The 21,186-nt window shown below is 37.0% G+C and overlaps 1 protein-coding gene across 1 annotated transcript in view; it reads left to right on the top strand.

The window, feature by feature from the left end:
• Positions 1-21,186, top strand: part of LOC149164071 (sporulation-specific protein) — a 73,170-nt gene that overhangs the window by 2,295 nt on the left and 49,689 nt on the right. Inside the window, 4 exon segments of the mRNA XM_089431953.1 lie at positions 11,581-11,781; positions 12,156-12,278; positions 12,513-12,550; positions 12,660-12,780. Coding sequence (XP_089288079.1) covers positions 11,581-11,781; positions 12,156-12,278; positions 12,513-12,550; positions 12,660-12,780 — 483 coding nt within the window.

Below are 21,186 nucleotides of genomic sequence, written 5' to 3'. Positions count from 1 at the left end.
TCTGTCGTCATGCTTGCATGACTTGTGTCAAAGCTTTTAGGATCTCTTCATGCCACCTAGTGTTCCACATTTGCTTTTATATAGTGCATTGAAACGTTGCGAGCATCTGTTTGACCTCGAGTTTCAGGGGAATACGGTCATTCTGTCTGTTTTACATTTTCCCATTTCTCTGCCTGATTCTGGGTCTGGCTGTATCTGATTCCCTGCCATGCTCTGGTTACCTTCTTAAATCGATTGATTTATCAGCTCTAGGCTCGGTTCAGAAATAGTAATATTAATAATCCAATTTTAAGGTCACAGCCAAGCCAGACACCAAATTGGTATATGAGACCCCCTTGTTTGTGGTACAAGTGACCCACCTCTATGCAGCGATTTGATTGCTAAAGTCTACAAAAGCATACATACTCCACCCCCTCTGGTTTTGAACCTGTAACCTCTTACAAGTAAACACATGCTCTTAACCATTAGTGTTCTCTCATATACCTCTGAATTTGATTGAGCATAGCGGCATTGAAGATTAACCTTCTTTTATTGCAAGAGGACTCTCTAAAGGATCTTTCTTGAGTTTGGGTTTTTGTTTTGTTTTGTTTCTGATCAAGGCATTGGAGCACAATGAGGGACAGAGTATTAAAGAGATTGGGAGCAAGAGATTGTGCAGAACAATGTAGTTACAACTGGACTGGTTCCAGCAAAACTGTCTGGTCTGACTGGTTCTAGGGCTGTACTGGTCTTGTTGAAGGATACAAACTAGAAATAGCTGGTTCCGTACTGGAACTGACCATAAATACCCAAGCTTGCTGGTTCCTTATGGAACCTACAGTCGGTCATGGAGACTACTTGAATAAAAAAGAAAAAAGAAAAAGAAAAGGTACTACACTAAACCTAACCCTTGTCAGAGTTCATTGTGGAGACTTAGCTGGTACCTTTAGGGCTAGGCAAATCAAGCTAGAATCCCAGTTTTGAGTATAGTCATGTTGAGGATGTAGATGATGAGAATTCAGATGATTCTCTCATATGATTAGAGTCTAGAGTCCAGACTATAGTTATTAATTAGTACTGTGCTCATTTTTGGGTTTTAGAGGCCATTTAGAGCCTCTTTGTTGATGGATTTTGGTTCAGATGTGGATTGTACTTGGTGCTATTTTAGTTATATGCACCCTTCCTTGCTATATATATGAGAAATTTTGCATATTTGTGGATAATAGTTTGGATTCACATGGATATAGTCTGCGCACACACATGTATATATATATATATATATATATATATATATATCTTAATTTATTAATTTTTTGTCTTAAGTTAATTTTTTCAAATTTGAATATTTTATCCCCGATCGGGGTACGTGCCAGTTCACTGTCCCACTTGGGACTCCCTTTAACAGTGATTAGATGGAAGATAATGAGGAAGGGCGGCTCCAACAATCGCAGGGCATGTGTGATCGAGTTGATGCGATGGGAGGAGGCGTGTGAGGAATTAAGGAAGGCGTTAATTGCCCCCGAGCGATAACCCTCTAGGTGGTGAATGCTTGTACCTCATTTCATGCAATTGAGCTATGGTATAGCAAGGTCTCGAGAGCTACGAGGAGGCATTTGCGTTCCTTTTTGGTGGCAAGCTTGGCAGGGAGGCTGTGTCTGTGGGAGGTCATGCGGGTTGGCTTCATGGTGTTGGTAATAAGGTTTCATTAATTGGAGAGACTGCCCAGTCTACGAGTCGAGGGTCTCCGTTTGATCGATGATTTGGTTAGAGGAGGTTGACGAAAATGGTTAGGCCATCCATGGGCACAGGCCCGTTAGGGACTGGGGGTTGCGGGAGAAGTTGAAAGAGTGGGTCATGGGGAGGATGAGGAGCATCCTCGTCGAAGCCACCGAGGAGAAGTGGACGAAAACCGAATGCTCAACATATCGCCGCCGCGACCCAAGCATATACAACAGGTACTTTTGAGCAGGTAAGACAGATGATTGCAGGTTGGGAGGCCGACCTCAACCAACGGGCTGAACAGGAGATACAGATGGAGGATTGGCATTTGTTGGTTCCTAATCCAGGCCACATCTGTGGTCGGCTCACCCAGTACAAGCAGACAATCCATCTCTATTAGATGATGAAGAGCATAGTAGCCAGAGCTATTATGAATGCAATAGGTTCCATCAAATCTGATCCTGGATTTCAGGAAATTCAGAAGGAATTCCAACTTGTTCAATTTCAAATTTAGCAGCAGAATGTCTGTTTGGGTCATATTGAGAAGCACATTCCGTGCCTTCCTCAATCAGAATTACTAGGTTCCAGTGCAAAGGACCCAACTTTTGTGGAGTCTTCAGATGAATAGTTTTTCGCAGTTTCCTTTTTTTGTCAAATTTTGATTTATGTATATGTTGATTAATAGTACTTTTATTAGCATGTTAAGGATGAACTGGTTTCTAGACATTCAGGCATATCAGGCTGAGTATGACAGACTTAAGAACCTCAGAGTTTGGATGGCTTATAATGCGTTCCGATGGCCAACATACCTGGTTTCCCAATGGGCAGGTTGAGGCCACGAAATGTCTTTTATGGATATAACCTGCGTTGAAAATGAATGAATGAAAGGTACTACTAAGCTTACAATTTTTTTTTGAATATTTTATATATTTTTTGCTGGTTTTGTTTTTGGTTTTTGTCTGTTTCTGGTCTGGTCCCAGTTTCTGGGGTCAACTGGTTTGAGGATTGGTCTAGTTTTGATAACATTGGTGTAGAAGTGTAGTTGGGAGGAGCTAAAAATAAGGGAGCAGAAGAAAGAAGGTAAGAGGGATGGAGAAAAGGGAGCTTGCCAGTATGTGTGAGAGGTCCATAATGTAGGACTGGGTAATCCATAATGCAATAGTGAGTATAATGGTGGTAAGGACAGTGAAGTGCTTGGGAGGAGCTAAAAATAAGGGAGCAGGAGAAAAGAAGGTAAGAGGGATAGAGAAAAGGGAGCTTGCCAGTATGTGTGAAGGTCCATAATGTAGGACTGGGTAATCCATAATGCAATAGTGAGTATAATGGTGGTAAGGACAGTGAAGTGCTTTGTCTATCTGTTTTCCTAGCTTTGAAGGTGGTAGCAGTCTAAGCTGGTAGTTGAAAAGAGAATTGTTGTTCATGCATGTTGGGGGCCAGCTATCAAGCATGCTAATCATGTCATGGAAGTGATATGGGATTGACACACATTTATGTAGGTAGGATAAATGAGATGAAATAGGAGAGTGAACGTGTATTGGTTAATTCATTCATGTGCAATATCTCTATATATAGTGAAGGTTGGAGACATACATTGAGTATGCTACATGACTCCCAAATACCTAATCTCCTAATGACTTACTCTATTTATTAATAAAAAGGAAACTAAGTCATTTAGTATGGCTTTATTCATAAATGCCTAAATACATACCTATTTCTAAGCATGATCATCATATATAACACCCTCCACATGGGTCACATTACATAGAATTGCTTGCTCCAAAACAAGAAAAAAGATATTTAGACCAAGCAAGATGTCAACAACTTGCTTTTGAACGATGTCAGCAATACACAGTTGGAAGTGCATTGCAAGACTCGATCCCAATGTGGCAAATGTAGAACACTTTATTTCACCAACCATTAACATGTTAATTGATATTTGGAAGAGAGTCAAGGTTGGTTGATAAATTCAACCTTACTATCATTGCTATAGAATTTGGAATGTTTACTGAAACCCTTTTTTCCACACGTTGGCAGCTAACCAAAAAAGAGTTATGATTTTGTTTGTTTGTCAAAGCTTCCTCCTATTTCATTGCTGAAATTATTTCGACTTACAACATATCTGACATCATGGATTTGCTGCTTACCTTCTCATCTTTGTCCATCACGTGGCCATCTGTCTTGTGGTAGTTGGTTGAGGAACCTCTTTGTAATATCGCCAAATAGAGATACTAGAAAAATAATAATATTTCCAAAACAAGGGCACTGCAGAATCTGAACTTTTATTTGCATATAAAAATAAGAAATTAGAAATATGATGATTACTTGCTGAAGTAAACACAAATCTGAAACTGTCCTGAAGTTTATCGCCATATCGATCTCCAAGCCTGATGAATGATTGCAGCCCAGAAAAAATGATGTGCTAGGGTCTCACAAACCGAAGCTCTTCCACTGAAACACACCCTTCTGACTAGGGGGAGCCCATATGTCTCTCTGAAACCAGGGATACTCAAGGTTGTTAGACCTTAAGCCCAAAATTGCAGCAGCATAGAATAGAAAACTCACAACATACAGCTGACAGCTACCAAAGCAACCTTCTCCTTTTATCAACTATGGAAGTTGAATTATCCATGCAAGATTCTGTCTTCAACCCATGTGCATTAGTGAGACTCAAGCTGATGTGCAGGTGTGCCTTGTCGACTTGAGGACGACCCAAAGTAAAGTGTTCAAGCGCTGGAGTTAAGAGAAGGTTTCAAGGAGATGCACATTGTTAACTCACTAGTCTTCTTGGAGTTCTCTTCCATGCATTTCGGTTAACTGATGCTGAACTAGGATGAGATGGCCATGCGTAGGGCTAAGGGAGTATACTTGAGTTCAACTGAAGTAGAAGTGGAGAGAAGCAGCATGCGCTGAATCTAGTGGAGATACTCTGGATCTAACTCATGTCAAATTGCTATGAAGTGGGAGAGAAAAAGGCATGCCCCTAGTTGAGCCAAGAGGCTCATTCTACAGCCCAGTATGAGGGGGATGTGTAAGTCTGTCTGTCTGTCTGTCCATTGATTTGACACGTGCCTCTTTAAATAAAAATAAATTATGCTCTAAATAGAAAAATAGTGTCTGATATAATAAAAAAATAATGTATATATCATGGTTTTTTATTTTTTTAGTGGCTAAAATGTTTATTTGGTCCTATATATACTTTATATGACATTCAAAAATACAATTTAAAAAATGAAAAATTACACATTGTATTTGCACTCTAAAGAAGTTTGCATGTGAAGAAATTTGACCCCTCTCGGCTCATGTTAGATCCATATTTAAGATGGATCTATGCTGGTTAACTAGAATACACTCTCCGTTATCTCCCCATGCATACATGCGCTGTAGTTAACTCCAAGAAAAATGGCAACTCATTCCTAAATCAGTGCATGCATCCCAGTGTTCTTTAGTTCACTCATGCATGCGCTCCAAATAACTCCCAGTCACGCTCAATCTTATCTATGCGCATTACTCCTCGTGCATGTACCCAAAGCCAATGTGGTTCTGCATCCTTTTCCTCTAGGGTAAGCCAAGGAAAGGACTACCGATTTGCTGTTAGTTTTCATGGTTTGAGTTGGGGACATTACACTCTTCCAACCACACATGCTGTAGGGTTTTATAGAACCACTTGGGCCTTTTCTTTTCTCCTTGGCCCCTCAAACCAACATTTGTTATCTTGCTGATTTGTATCAGTTTTAGAACTTACGTCACTGAATTCATAGTGTATAACAGTTCCAGAGAATTTCCCTTCCTTGTGAAGTTCTTTTCTATGCATCATAACTGCTATTTTTGTCATTATGTGGCCTTCACTACTGTTTTCAAATTTGATTTTGGATCTGAATTAACTGAAAATACCTTGTACTTTTATCAACAAGTACTTCATGAAGGAGCATCTCTCTTTTAGTGTTTACATCAGTGAAACAGTAGCCTTGTGATTGTTTACTGTAACTGATAAATATCAATCGAGCAATGTTTTTGTCATCAGAATTCGTAACATATCCAACAGAACCAAAAACATTTAAATGGCTCACATGCAGTTTTTTCCAGACCCTGCCTCCTCAGGGTTGATACCTTTCAGTTGTTTAATAGGAGATTGGTTTAGCAAGCAATAGTTTTTATTATTTCTTCCCAATATCTTTTAAGCATTGGCCTTATTCTCCATCACGCAATTTGTTATCTCTACTATGTGTGATTTCTTCATTCTATTACTCCATTTTGCTGAAGGGTATATTGAGTAGTGTTTTGTTGTCGAGTTTCTTCTCTTTTGCAGAATTCACTGAAGTCATTGAAGCAAAACTCCCCATGATATCACTTTGGAGAATCTTAGTATTTCTAAGAGGTTCTTAACTTTAAACTTCTCAAATCCAAGAAAAACTCTCGAAAGAAATAAAGGTTAGAACACAATTTTTTGGAATAATCATCTACAAATAATAAAAAGTACCTAGCACCATAAGTTGATCTGTCCTCATTGGAACAATATATCGGTATGAAGCAATTCAAGCTCTCCAAGCTCCTTTTCCATCAAATGACATTCTATGTTGCTTCCTTGCAAGACAGGCTTCACATACACATACGGCCACTTTTTGATTCTGAATACTTGGTAGGGTATTCACCGTATTTTCTTTTGTCAGTTATGAAAGATAATGAAGGTTTAAATGCCCATACACGTGATGTCAAAGAATGTTGATGTCTTGTCCACTTTGGGTCACCGAGGCATGATCCTTCCCCTCTCCATCATCCACCAATCTGAACAGGCCATGTTCTTCTACACGAATAGCAACTGTCTTTTTGCTACTTCCATCAGCAATGTAGCATTTGTTATTGCTGAAAATAACATCTTGATGGGGCTCTATTTGATAATCTCATTGACATAAATAGGATTCTTGTCTAATCATAGAACAAACAATACATTTAGGAAGAGCAAATTTCTAACTCTCATTGGATTGGCACAACACCCTTTTCTTCTACTCTGTATTCTTCTTTGCCACCAAAGACAACATAGTAAGATTTTGACATGTCTTTACCAAATTAATAAACCAATATATTCGATTAGTAAAATGTCTGCAGGTACATGAATTAATGTACCAACTATCAGACTTGCCTTCTTTTTCATCCTCGCTTCCTGCTATGAAAGCATAGAAATATTCCTCTTCCTTTTGCTTGGCTACACGGCCCTGCTTCTTTCTAGATTGATCTCTGAAAGAGGGTCATTGGTTGTGTTTTTCATCCCACAACTGCTTCCTATGGCATATCTTACTCGTTAGCACAGAAATCCGCACTATAGAAGGATGAATAACTCTGTAACTTTGTAGTGAGAAATCAGTATAACATATAGAAGGATTTGACCAACTTATCATTAGAAAATCATCTTTACGTTTGGGCTGGTGCTTGCCAACCTCTGTGGGGGTGAAGGGGGGCGGGGGGCGGCCGCATTGTCCCTAAATGCACATGCGCTGAAATTACCATGTAGATCTGTGCGACAAATACGTAAAATTAGCACAAGAGATATTTCTTGGCATGTGATCAAGCAGCCAAAGAGATTATGAGAACTATTTGAAATGAAGCGGTGGGAGTTTTCTCTTGCAATAACGTAAAATCTGGTAAAGAAAAAGAAAGAAGAAAGCACTCTAAGTGGTAAATATTACCAAAGTAAAGGCTTGATCAACATCTAAAACACTACACAAAGAAATCCACAAGGCAGCAACATGTTTGAAGAGCTAGAAACGAAGCATAGTTAAAGATTTATTCTGCATAACCAAGAGGTTGAATCATAGAGATGAATACAAAATTGGTCTAATGATATTCCCTGCACAAAGTATAGAAGCTAGGATAGGAGAAGGAAATGTTGAGAAGAGAATGTTGCTGCTTAGAAGAAAACTCCAATTCCCAACCCACAACGCTTTCCTCCTTTTATTAATCTCCCTAATGTGCATTAACCACGCAAGAGACCTCCTCTAACCCATCCATATTGATGAGTGAAGTGTGGTGAAGTGGCTTTGAACTTTTGAACAAGTGGAGGTATGCCTAGCCCAAGTGAAGTCATCCTCCCTCATGCAGTTTGTCCAATTGGAGATGACTTAATGGAAGAGTGTAGTAGAGTGTTCCTATGCTGGAGTCCAAGTAGAGTGAATGAAGCCATGCGCTCTAGTCCTCTTGGAGTCCTTTCCTGATATGCCTTGATCCTCTTGAGATGCGCTTTAGTTGAACGAGTGTTAGTTTGAGTGAAGTTGCCATGTGCTTTGTCTAAGTGGAGATCCTCTTAGTTTGATTGATGATGAACTGATGTGAAGTGTCCCTTACTTCAGTCCACTAGACAAGGCATCTTAGTTAACTCTCCAATGCATAAGTGGCTTTCTAGTTAACTGATGCATGCATCTAGTTAACTCATTCATGTGCCACCTCACTCTTAGGCTAATGCATGCACCTAGTTGTCTCTAATTAAGCCATGCATGCACCTAGTTAATGGGTCATGCCTAGTTCCATGCATGTGCATGTCTCTCTCATGCATGCATCCTTATCTTGCCACTTGTCACTTTATATGGATGCCACATGTTAGTCCCAAAAGTTGCCACATGTCACCAGTTGGAGTTGCCATCTGTCACTCTGCATGGTTGAATGCTAAAAATAAAGTCTTCACATGTCAATGAACATATGCTCATCAGACTTGCTTTTATACAAGGAGTTCGAATATGTACTCAAAATTGACATGCAATCCTCTAAACTGGAACTCCTAAAAGTAGTAGTATCATGCATGTTCAGAAAATGCTCATTGAAATTATGATCTCACAAGGACTCTAAATATGTAGTCATCATTCCCATGCAAACCTCTAAAACCTGTCTCCTAAAATGTAGGAGGTCTCCTAAAATTAACAATCCCCTCCAAAATTGATAAAAAGACTTGTGCAATATATTTGAGTCAAATCCAAGGTCATATCACTGAACCTTCTTGCCTCTGAATTTTGTGGGTACCACCTCTGACTCATGCAAAACTGTCTCTGGAAATAACTCTGAACACCAACCTTATGAAACTTGTTGGCTAGTTTGCAAGGGAGCAAATTTTGTGGCTAACAATGTTGACTCAACGGGATGGGACCCCCCTGATGGATACCGAGAACCAATGTTATCGAAACTGAACTGGTGATCGAACTGGAAAACCCTCTAAACCGGGAATTGGTTGGAATTGGACCACAACCAGTAAAATATCCAGACCAAAAAACCAATCGACCAAAAACACACAAAATATATTCATGTGCATCCATATGAATCCAAACCATTTATGCACAAATAAGAAAAAGTTCTCATTTATATAGCATGTAAGGTTGCACATAACCAAAATAGCATCGAGTGCAATCCATCTTTGAATAAAAAATACATCAAAAAACATACTCTTGATGGCCTTTAGCATCCAAAAAAAAAACCATGCTACAACAAATACCCCTATCATCAAATTCATTGCCTATATTGGGACCTTTGTCATCAATATCACCCTCTAAGCATTAAAATAAGATAGAAAAAACATAGCATGTCAAGTCAAGATTTTGTTTGAGTGATAGGTACATTTTTAGTAGGGTCATGAAAGAGGAGTTCAACAACCAATTCCACTAACATCAAGGTACATAGAGGGCTTGGTGCTCTTGATTAAATACTATTTCAATCCCCTTATACATAACAAAATCCAATGGAAACTTTGCAATGCCCCCAATCCTGAAATCTTGTCAAGTCTGCTAGATTTTGAGTGAGATCTAAAATTCTACTTTCTCCATATGAAACATTGAAATCCAATGAGGTCGAAACCACTCTCAAATGTCCGGAGTCATTTCATGTAATGTTAAAAACTTAAGTAAAAGGATGAAAATGAATGAATTTAACACTGAACATTACCATGAATTGTATAGCAATACAAGGCCATAGGCTTGAATATTAGGCTGCCCCACTAAAAAAATTCTCGTTTTTTTTTTTTTTTAAATTGCATTTGGGACCTCTTTGGTCGAATTGTACGGAATCAGTTGGTTCTGTACAAAACTGGATGGTTCAGTGAAAAAAGACTGGTTCAGTGCTGAACTGGCCGGTTCCATTACAAAATTGGCCAGTCAATACCAAACTGGCCATTTCCGGTTCCAAACCTCGAACCAGATTGATTTGACCCCCAAACTGGTAGGACCAGCTGGTTCCACTGGCCCTTGAATAACTAATCTCCCATTGACTTACTTTTTTTATTAATAAAAGGGAAAATAAGTCATTTGTTATGACTTTATTACATAACAAAATTACATTTCATAGCTAAGTAATGTGCCTATTTCCTAAGTATGAACATTATATCTAATAGGCAAGTTGGGAATTTTCTAAGTAGCTAGAGTGTTCATTGTGGGAAGGGGAGGATGCTTGGCCTCTGGTACAAGGGTCGGTTGAAGGTGAATGCACTAAGTCAGCTTCAGGTCCACTATTGGAGCTTGATTCTGACTAACCGTCCAGTTTGTAAGTTTGTGGTTTATTGGCAAGTTGTGTGAGAAATCACCTAGCTTGTTATTTAGTTCTATGTTTGTGATTGGATAATATTGGTGATAAGTGTTCTAAGTTTGGTCGTAAGATGGTTTTGTTGATTTTAGAGTTAGGACTGTTTTCTTAATGTAACATTTTTGCTGAAGAAATGGTTGTTGTAATGAATAAAATTAGTTATAATTTCAAGTTTTATGATTTTACATTTGGGCTTTTAGTGATAAAATATATGAAATTTAAGTGCAAGGACTAAAGTTAGTGATAAAATATATGAAATTTAAGTGCAAGGACTAAAGTATAGCATAAGATTGTTCATATTGAAGTCGATAAAGTTTCAATGGCAATGAGTTCTAATTCTGGTCACTGAACTTCATGTCTTAATTTCAATAATAGTATTGATCATAATTTTTGTTCTAGGTTCGTAATGTTAATGGAAATGAATTTCCTCAACTGTCAATTGAATTAGGTTATAAAGCTTATGTTAAAATAACTAGATTATTAATAAGAGCGTAGGTTCTAATTCCAGTAATAACCATGCTTAGAAGATAGTGTTTGTGGTCTTTTCTTCTCTGAAAGTCGTCTCTTGATGTGTCAAATTGATAAATACATCTTACTTGCAACTGACAAAATTAGGAGAAAGAAAAGAAACTTAATGTTGGTGACTGCTTAGGATAAAATGAATAAATATCTAGGGTTGGATTGGTTTTCTTGAAGGAAACTTCTGTTGCAGCCTAGAGTCCTTGGCAGTAAAGTACAGTTCAATAGATGCATCTTATCTTCAGCTAGATTTTATGTACTCCTAAATTGCTACCAATGTTATGGAGTTTTGTTTTGGAAAAAGTAAAATAAATTTATAGAGAAGGATTGGTTGTGTTGAGTAGGTTAGCTGTAGCAGGCAGAATGAGTTGGCATCCTTACTATTGATGATATATATCTTAAAGATGGATTTGTACAAATTGAGATTTGATTTTATGGTAGATAAATTGATTTTTGTCAAATTTAAGTGAACCAGTATTTTGTAACTGGTTTGGACACAGATCATTCAAAAGGAAATGAAAAGATTCTATCCAAAAATGGTTGAACTTCTCAACTGCATTTGGCAGAATTGTGGAAAGAACTGGAAAGTGAAATTTATAAATAATAATTAATGAAATTTATATTGAAATGCGAAATGACCTTGAGATTTGCTCAAGTGATTAATCTTTAAGATCTGCTATCAGAATTTCAGACATAGACAGCAATTTTGCAAATGAAATTTTGGTCCACTTTCACTGTAGTTACCCATTTTTGAGAAACATCTGTACACTCTCGAGTCTCTATACTTTAATTAAATTATTTATTCTGTTTCAGGTGCCACAGCCAGGATGGGACAAGTTGTTTGTATCTTTAATACCTGTTGAGACTGGAAAGGCTACTGCTAAGACAACAAAAGCTTCTGTCCGCAATGGGAGTTGCAAATGGTCTGACCCTATATATGAAACAACAAGACTTCTTCAGGATGCCAAAACCAAAAAATTTGATGAAAAGCTATTCAAGCTTGTTGTTTCAATGGTAAAAGAAGTTGCCTTTTGTACTTCCTTTGAACTCCATCTTAATGCCAGCTTTGCTCTTATTTAATATAAAATATGTTCTCAGCTGAAGTTTTGTTCTTTTGAGTCCCATTGACATTATTTTGGTCATATGTGGACATCGATATAATTTGTTTTTTTTTTGTTAAATTTCTTCTGTGTCTTTTTTGAAAGAAATAAAGTTAATCTTGAAGACTTTTATGATGTTAAGTAGATTTAATAAATTGCAAAGCGTGTGGCTCATTGGACATAATAGTTCATGGAGTGGCCTTAATCTTAGATTCGTAGGAAGATAATAATCAAAGTTGGATCTGGTGCAGTTATTTTGTGATTAACTCAAAATTTATGTGACATTAGGTCTCCTCTCGGCATGGCATCCTTGGAGAGGCTAGCATCAACTTAGCAGATTTTGCAGAAGTTGTAAAGCCAGCGTCTGTCTCTCTTCCCCTTCAAAGCTGCAGTTTTGGTACTACTTTACATGTGAGTATGACATCTACTCATTATATTTCTGCCTCCAAGAAGCCACAAGTTCAAAGAACTGACAAATACAAATAGGAGGCATCCAATGGATCTAATAATTTTTTTTTAATTGTTTTGAATGGACTATATTTCCTTATATCCACATCCTCAAGACAAAATATGCACCACATAAATCAAAATAAACAGTAATGCACTGAGATACCTGTTAATCCTTTATTCACTGCTTTGTGACAGGTTACAGTCCAACCACTTACTTCAAAGACAGGATTTAGGTATATGTTTTGAATTCTTAGAAGCTATCACATTAGATAGTATTGCAACAATTTGAATGCAAATTATTTTTTATTATATTTGCATTAATATTTGAGTTTGTTTTAACAGAGAATTTGAGCAGCAAAGAGATATTACCGAAAGAGGTTTTCGTATACCACAGGCTGTTGATGACGAACCTCATAGAAATGCATTAGCTACTGAAGAGAATGTAGATGGCCATGATGTCAAGGTAAGATTATTTTGTTAACACACAAATAACTGTAGAGATATTTTGTGGATATCTATTCCTGCATTTTCGATCTCTAGGCCATGCTAGCTTTGTGTTTTACCAGATTTTTATTAAAAATATATGCAGGAGAGACATAATTGTGTAAAATTTAAACTCAGTCACGTACAATCAAACAAACCCAGATTTAAACTCACGTGGTGTTCCTTTTTGACCTCTTAAATGAAACTTTAAAGGCTGCTGAATGCACTTGGCCTATGGCTCACACATCCTAAAAAGAGGTCCCTAACTTCTCAATGGACAGTAGTCAAACTTCGTTATGAAATGATCATATACCTCATGCATACTGTTGCCTGCTCAATTAAGGAAAAAACTTGTAGATCAGTTTGAAAAGTTGAAGATTGAGCCTTTTTAAATGCATATCTTCACAAAGTTTTCTCTTCATGAACCCGTACGCCTGTCCTGATCAGTTCTGTGATTTACCATGAATCAATTAAGGCTGAGCCATATTAATAACAGAATCCATTCCATGATGATGAGTGATTTTTCAAATTGAAGAATTTGCATGTCAGCTTTTTAGCAAAAGCTTTACATTTAAGTTCTACAGATATTTCAATGTTAGTTTTTGTGTACCTAATCACATATCTATGAGTCGTCAGATTCTATGCCCATGTGCTATTCTGTATGTAAGTGCTAGTCCTAGATGTTACAGTGTCATATTTCAATACTTGTAAAAGACCACTTTTATGCAGTGTGACATAGGGACACACTCCCCAGGGTAAGGGTTGCGCCTTCTTGCTCTCTATGCTCTAGGGACAGTGCCTATGATCCTTAAGAAGCTTAAAGGATTTTTGGGTTTAGTTGAGAGTTGAGACACTACAAGCTTTTGACAGTTTGAAGGAGGCCCTTGCTTTTATGCCAAAGCTAGCTACACTTGATATCGCGTGATCATACATCATTAAGTTTGATTCTTATGGGGTTGTAGTTTGTGTAGTACTCTGACAAGATGATTGACCCATTTCCTTTGAAAGTAGAAAGTTAAATGGCAATGAATGTCACATGGTCATATATAATAAAGCATTGTAGGGTATAACTTCCTGTCATGGCCAACTGGTGCCAATCCCTTTTGGGAAGTAAGTTCTTGATTAATCTTGACCACCTCAATTGAAAGCACTTACTAGTGCAACCTCAACTCAAAGCACTTAGTAGTGCAAGTACACTAAGACTATCTTCAAGCCTATGACTTTGGGATCATAGATAGGAAGGGTAAGGAGAACACAACTGCAGAAGATTTGTTATCTTGACTAGATGAATTGCTTACCTCCAATTCTACCTCAATTAACCAGTGTGCTCGGATACAAGAACTCTTCATAGACTACAAAATGGATCCTACTACAATTCAATTGCAACAAGGCATTCTTAATTGTAAGAAGAGCTTGCACCAGTGTTACAGGAGTCTCCGATCACTCACGAGTACTCACGATTCCGATTCTGATCTTCAACCAAACGAGCTGATCTGAATCTCGGCGAGTCTAACTTGTGTTGACCGAGTTTGACTTGTGGTTAATGCGAGTTTGACTAGTGATTTCAGCGATTTGTAGAGGACTCAGCAAGCCACTCAGATTCATAGGTTAAAAATCCGCAGGGTTTTATGTTGTGGTTATTCTTTCACTTCTTGCCACCCATCGTGCTTGGAGTTCGCTTTCATTTCTTCTCGCCGCTCGCCTATCCAGAGACGTCATGGATCAAACAATGCCATTATCACGTTCTTCCCTCACTGCACACACTTAAGCTTCAATAAACATGAACCCTTTCTCTAATTCGTCAAGGTCGCAATGGGTTTTGCTGGTTGACTTCATGTATACAGTATTAGGCAGTCGACTTCATGTATTAGGCAACAACTTAAGCATTGGTTGGATTGCTCGTCTTACCATACTACGCTGCTTTCCGCGTTTTCTATGCCTTAGGTCCATCCACGTCGCCTTTCCCCTGCCCAAATAGTCACCTAAGTGAACTATGGGTCCACTTACCAAACAAGAACTACTTGCCCCGATGCTCATGCCAATAGCTATTGACTTGGCTGGTATACGTACATATTTGTGGCTATTCCCCAATGGTCGAGCAACGTTCTATTCCTTTAAAAATATCATTTTGAATAAAAGAAATTGGTTGTAGTATGTTAAAGTTCTATATCGTTTTGAATAAAAGCAAGTCATTGCAGAATGCTGGAACTTTACAAGGACCTATAATAATGAAACAATTCCTTAAATTCATTTGTTGTCATCGAGTGTATAAGTGATCTACCAATGGGTATAATGCACTACCAATCCAAACTTAATCCAATTTAGAAGTCATGCTACTATAACCCCAAGTAAGATTTTAGCTGGTCCGTAGTGTTGGTTGAAAAAAACTTGGAAGTTCCTCGTATCTTTTGAATCTTTGTCCCTGTTTTTAATTGTTTTCCAATACTGAATATATTTTATACTTGAAGTATACACATTGCCCTCATGTTTTTTTGGACATCTATTGATATTATGCATTGTTTGGACACGGCTTTATTGAATATCAATGATTTTTTTTTTTTGTATTTTTGTATTTGTATTTTTTATATTTACTTATTTTTAATTCAATATATGTGTATATCTTTATTTATTGCATCCACCGATTTTTTCCTGATAAAACTCTTCGCTCTTTTGCCTCGCTGATTTATTGCCGATTCTGAGTCCGGTAACATTGGCTTGCACTATTCAGAATTGTTTCATTCTCTTTACAAACCACATCTACTTACAACATGGTTCTTCAAGATGGGCATGCATCCTTGCTTGTTAGTCAAATGGGTTTTCACAAAGCTTGAAGAACATATCCTTCAACTTTTTCTAGCACAAAATAAAGTTTTATAGTGAGTAGTTTTAAAGTTTGTGGCAAATTGTGACATTTGTCAAGGCAACAAGGTAGAAACCATTTGTCATCATAATGCCATCTCTGATCATAAGTGTAAAGAGGTATCGATGGACTTCATCTTAGGTTTGCTTCTTTTTGAAAGTAAGTGTTGTGGGGGAGCGCCTGTTGAATTATGATGTTCTATGTTGAAACAGTTACTTATTCCAAAAAAAATCTTTCTGCTGCAATATTAGTTAAGCAATTGTAGATAGAACATAAACCAAATGCGCAATCGAAGACAACCAAGAACAAAATGAGACACAAAGAATTTAGGTCCAATTACCAAGGAAAAACCCACAAGGGGGAAAACCCAACCCAATTCTTTTTCTATTAGATATCAATTGTTCAGCAGAGATACAAAGTACAATGAGAGATCAAGAGAATGAGTAAGTTCACCCAAATCTGAACAAGGTAAAGCACAAAGATCACTGGTAGCAACAACAGATGGAAACACTGAATCAACCTTCCCTTCAACTAAATCAACACTGAAACATTGAAGCACTGAATCAACCTTGGCCTACCAAGTTCTGCTCTTACTCTCCAAGTCTCTCTTTCTCTCTCACAATCTTTTTCAAGTCTCTTCAATTCTCTCTCTCAAGTTGAATTCTTCTTTCACAATGCACAAGTAGTAGTCAAGTGAGAAGACATGAGACACATATATAGGAGGAGCAACGAATTCTTGTCATAATGGAGGGGCAATACACATGCCTTGAAGAGGAGTAACTATGCCATTTAGGGGAGTGTAACTCATGCCATTAAGGGGAGAAACACATGCCCGAGTAACTTATGCCATTAAGGAGAGGTACGAATACCTTAGTAACTTATGCCATTAAGAGAGGAACACATGCCTTAGTAACTTATGCCATTAAGAGAGGTACACATGCCTTAATTAAGGAGAGTATAACATATGCATTAAAGAGAGCGTAAGAGGAATCTTTTATGACATGCCTTTAATGACTGTAAGAGGAATATGCCAGGTCTTTAATGAGTGCGTAAGAGAGAGTGTGACTTATCATTAAGAGAGAGAGAGAGTTATGTGGTGCCATGTGAGACATCAAGGAGAGAGGTGCGAAGTGATTGAGGTGATGAAGGTAAGGTGACTTACCTTCAGAAGCCTCTGAAAATTGTCGCTCCCCGCTCCCTCTTTCGCTTCTGTTCCCTGCTTCCACGCTCGCTTCCAAGCAACGTTGGTAAGGATTAGATCTTTATGATGTCTATCATTTAGCTATCTTTGTGGTAAGGATTGCATCTTTTTGGATGTCGATTGATTAACTAAGTTTGGTAAATTTATTCCTTTGACTACCAAGTTTACAACTTTTGATATTGTCGATTTATTCTTCAAACATGTCTATAAGCTCCATGGAACCCCTCGCCACATCATTAGTGATAGGGATTCCAAATTTGTAAGGCAGTTCTAGCAAGAACCTTTCACATTAGCAGGGTTCACATTTGATATTGATATTACCTATGATCCTCACACAAATAGGCAAACTGAGATTGTTAATAAGTGCTTTGAGGGGTATCTTCATATGTGATAAAAAACGAAATGGATGAAGTGGGTACATTTGACCTAGTATTGGTATAATACTACAAATCACTCTGCCACCAAAATGACCCCCTTTAAATTATTATTATTATATGGTTACAAATCCCCATCACTGAGGATTGAGTTTATTGTTGACACCTAACCCACACGTCGGGTAATGTGGAAGAAATCTCCAATCCACTGGGTATGGCCTTGGGGGCGATTCTCGAGTCAGCTGTCACTCTATCTCAACTCCTCCATCTAGGCTAACTCCTAGAGAAGCCAAGGGGGGTAGTCCCTAAGAAAATAACTAAGGCTAAGTAAGCTATAACAAATAAAATAAAGTGTTTTAGGAGTTAAATTATAATGCAAGAGAAAAATAAATCACCAATTTAATCTAGCAACATATGATTCATGCAATTGATTAGCAAATAATAACGACGATAATTTAAATAGCAAAAAAGTACTAGAAGTAAATTTTTGTATTGTGGAAATGAGAACTTGGGAAAAATGTGATTGTGGCCCAACGCATATGTTGTCATATTTTGGTGAAATGCTCTTGGTAAATTTTATTATTATGGATTTCACTTGGATTTATTAAATTGAGTGAAAGTGAATATGATGTTGTCTTAGTATGGAAATTTCTGGAAGGTGTACCAAAAGTCTACATTTTAGCTATTGATAACAAATAGCCCTAACAACCATGGAAATAAAAGGAAAAACTGCTAATGCTCTTTAGGTTTGCAAAAATACTATTATAAACCATGCTAAATAATCTGCAAATATTGAAAAGCATATGACAATAAATGAGACAATAAAACCCAATGGAGATGAAATAAGTTTATTATAATGGAAGATAACACCTGTTGGAGAATAATGTAGAGTTGGATCTATAACAGCCCCCTCCATGGGATGGGTTCTTTTGCTCCCTACGCTTCAACAATTGATCTTTCTCTCGCTGGTTGCAATTAGCAGAATGAAGAGTGAATGAGTGAACTCAAAGTGGGAGCTCAAATGATTTAGGGTGATAGTGATGACGATGAAATGGTCATTTGTGGAGAGTGAGGAAAAACTTCTCTATTTATAGTAAAATGTTAGCTGTCACATGAAACGAGGACACGAGACATGGAGGACACGTAAATACGAGTATTCGACACGAGACACGACGACCCCAGAAACAGGACATGAAGGGCACGTTTATATATATATATATATATATATATATATATATATATATATATATAGTGCTTGATCCATATAGATATGAATCGTGATGATATCTATTTAGTATTTAGTATACACTATTTACTGTTTAGTAATTTACTAGTTAGTTTATTAATTTGCTACATCAATGATGTTCACAGTTCAATGTTCATTGTTCATGTTATAATTTTTGTTATTAAGTTCAAACAAGTTTGATGATGTTCAAACTTCACATAAGGTAGTTCAGGAACTAAAAATGTAAATGTGTTCAAACTTCATTGTTGACCAGAGCGTTAATCGAGCTTTCCCTCCCTTTAGACCTCGAAGGTGTAGTGAGCAATGAGCACATGACGACGAGTTGTGATTTTTATTTCAACAAAAAATCTATACGTGGTCACTCGTGTATAATTAAGTTAAGTTACGTATGCTATAAAACACTTACAAGAAATTTAAGTGCTCCAAACTCTCAGCAAAGCACGCAAACGCTCCTCCTACATCTCCAAGTCCAGGTCGATGTGAAGTTGTGAGCATTGCGCTCAAATCTGATGGAATTCCTCACACTACACAACAAATTTAATTTCGACGGTGAGCAAACTCGACTTCGGTGGCGAACAATGACAAAAAACCCAAAAATAAACCATGTTGCAGGTTTTAAATGTCACTTTTCATGGGACACGTGTCCTAAGAACCAAAAACGTTAGGGCACGTTTTCGCCATGTCCAAAACACGTGTCTTGATTGGAGGACATGAAGAAAAATGTTTTCGACACGTTTTAGGGCATGTTTCGTGTCCAATATGTGAAATACGGGACATGAGACCCCGAGGGACATGTTTTGTGACTTAGAATGTTAGGATAGATTTAGATATAGTAAAATAATAAAATACTACTAGACCAAATCAAGACCTAACCGTTAAGAGTATTTTATTATATTTGAGAGGAAAAGGTTCTTGAAATGGTCAAAAAATCTTTATTTAGTGGACTAACTCAAAAATAATGATTTATTGAGTTAATCAAGTTTTTTTTTAAGTAATTAACAAATAAAAATGATTTATTAATTACTTTAAGAAGATATGGTCAAAGTGATTTAGAAATAATTATTAAATAATGATTTAATAATTATTTCATAGGAGAAATGTGTAATGATTAAGGAATAATAAATAAATAATGATTATATATATAAAATATATTTTTTTCTTAACAATAATGAGCAGTGTTGCGGGGGAGTGCTCCCCCCCGATCCCGCTCCCAGTCCGCGCTCCGGGCGGGAGCGGCTTGGGAACGCGCTCCCGAAATCGCTCCCTAAAAAAAAACACTCTCCGCCTTTTCGGGAGCGTTTGGAGCATTTTGCCTTTTTTGCAAATTGTTTTTGAAATGATGTTCCAAATGCAATTTTTTTTCAAAGAAACAAATATGTTTTGAGTGGGGCAACTTAATGATCAAGTCTATGGCCCTAGTATTGATATGCGATTCATGGTAATGTTAAATTCTTAAATTAAAAGTGACATTCTCCTTAATCTTCATTTTCATCCTTTTACTTAAATTTTTAACATTACCATGAAATGACTTAGGATGTTTGAGAGTGGTTCCGACTTCATTGGATTTCATATGGAGAAAGTAGAATTTTAGATTTCATTCAAAATCCAGCAGACTTATTAGTTTTTCAGGATTTCAGGATTGCAATGTTTCCATTGAATTTTGTCATGTATTAGGGTATGGAACTCGTATTTAATCAAGAGCACCAATCCTTCTATGTACCTTGATGTTAGTGACATTGGTTGTCGAACTCCTCTATCATGACCCTCCTAAAAATGTACGCATCACTCAAACAAAATCTTGACTTGACATGCTATGCTTTTTCTATCTTTTGTTAATGCTTAGAGGGTGATATTAATGACAAAGATCCCTATATAGATATAGAGGTAATGACAAAGATACCTCTGGATATTAATGCTTAGAGGGTGATATTAATGACAAAGATCCTGATTTTCCAACAAGACTAAAAAATTAGACATTTCTCGTGGTGGCAAGAGGCCCAAGCATAAGCAATAGATAATAGATTTACTTGTCTTTTCTAGTTTCTAGTAATTTTTATAACTATTGACTTTCATATTTATTATGATATTTTTTTAAACAATATATGACAATTTAAGTTTGAAGTTGGCAATTATAACTCATTAGTAATGAATTATGAATATGATGCTTCATGAAAGTTGAAAGTTGTTTCATTTCATTTCATGTTAGATATTATTTGTTGTAATGGTTACACTTAGCTTACAAGTACAACTTTGGTGATCAATGATGATAAATGTTATATATTGAATTTTGAAAGCTTGAAACTTTAAGATTGATGAATCATGAGACTCAATATGTTGTATGTTACTATGTTACTAACTTGTGGATGTGGTTGATGAAGATTATAACTTCTATATGATTGTTGTTATATGGTTCAATCTATGTTTTTTTATGTTTTTTTTAATATCTAATTCATCATTCTACATGTTTTTGTTGACATATATGTATCAAAATATAAAAATATAAAAAGTATATATTATATAAAAAATGCTCCGAGATTCGCTCCCAAACCGGGAGCTTCTGAAAATGTCGCTCCCGCACCTGTTTTCACTCCCGCTCCCTGCTTTCGCTCCCGCTCCCAAGTAACATTGATAATGAGTATTCATTATATTAATTCCGTGCCCGGTCGCAGCAAAATACACAGGTGAGTTACAATTTGAATTTGCCA

The sequence above is a fragment of the Pinus tabuliformis genome, chromosome 5_1 (genome assembly GCF_031772625.1).
Source record: "Pinus tabuliformis cultivar Carrire ecotype Pingquan chromosome 5_1, CPIR1, whole genome shotgun sequence".
In the NCBI taxonomy this organism is placed as follows: Eukaryota; Viridiplantae; Streptophyta; class Pinopsida; order Pinales; family Pinaceae; genus Pinus; species Pinus tabuliformis.
The sequence above is the reverse complement of the archived record's forward strand: the minus strand, read 5'-3'. Positions and strand labels throughout refer to the sequence as shown.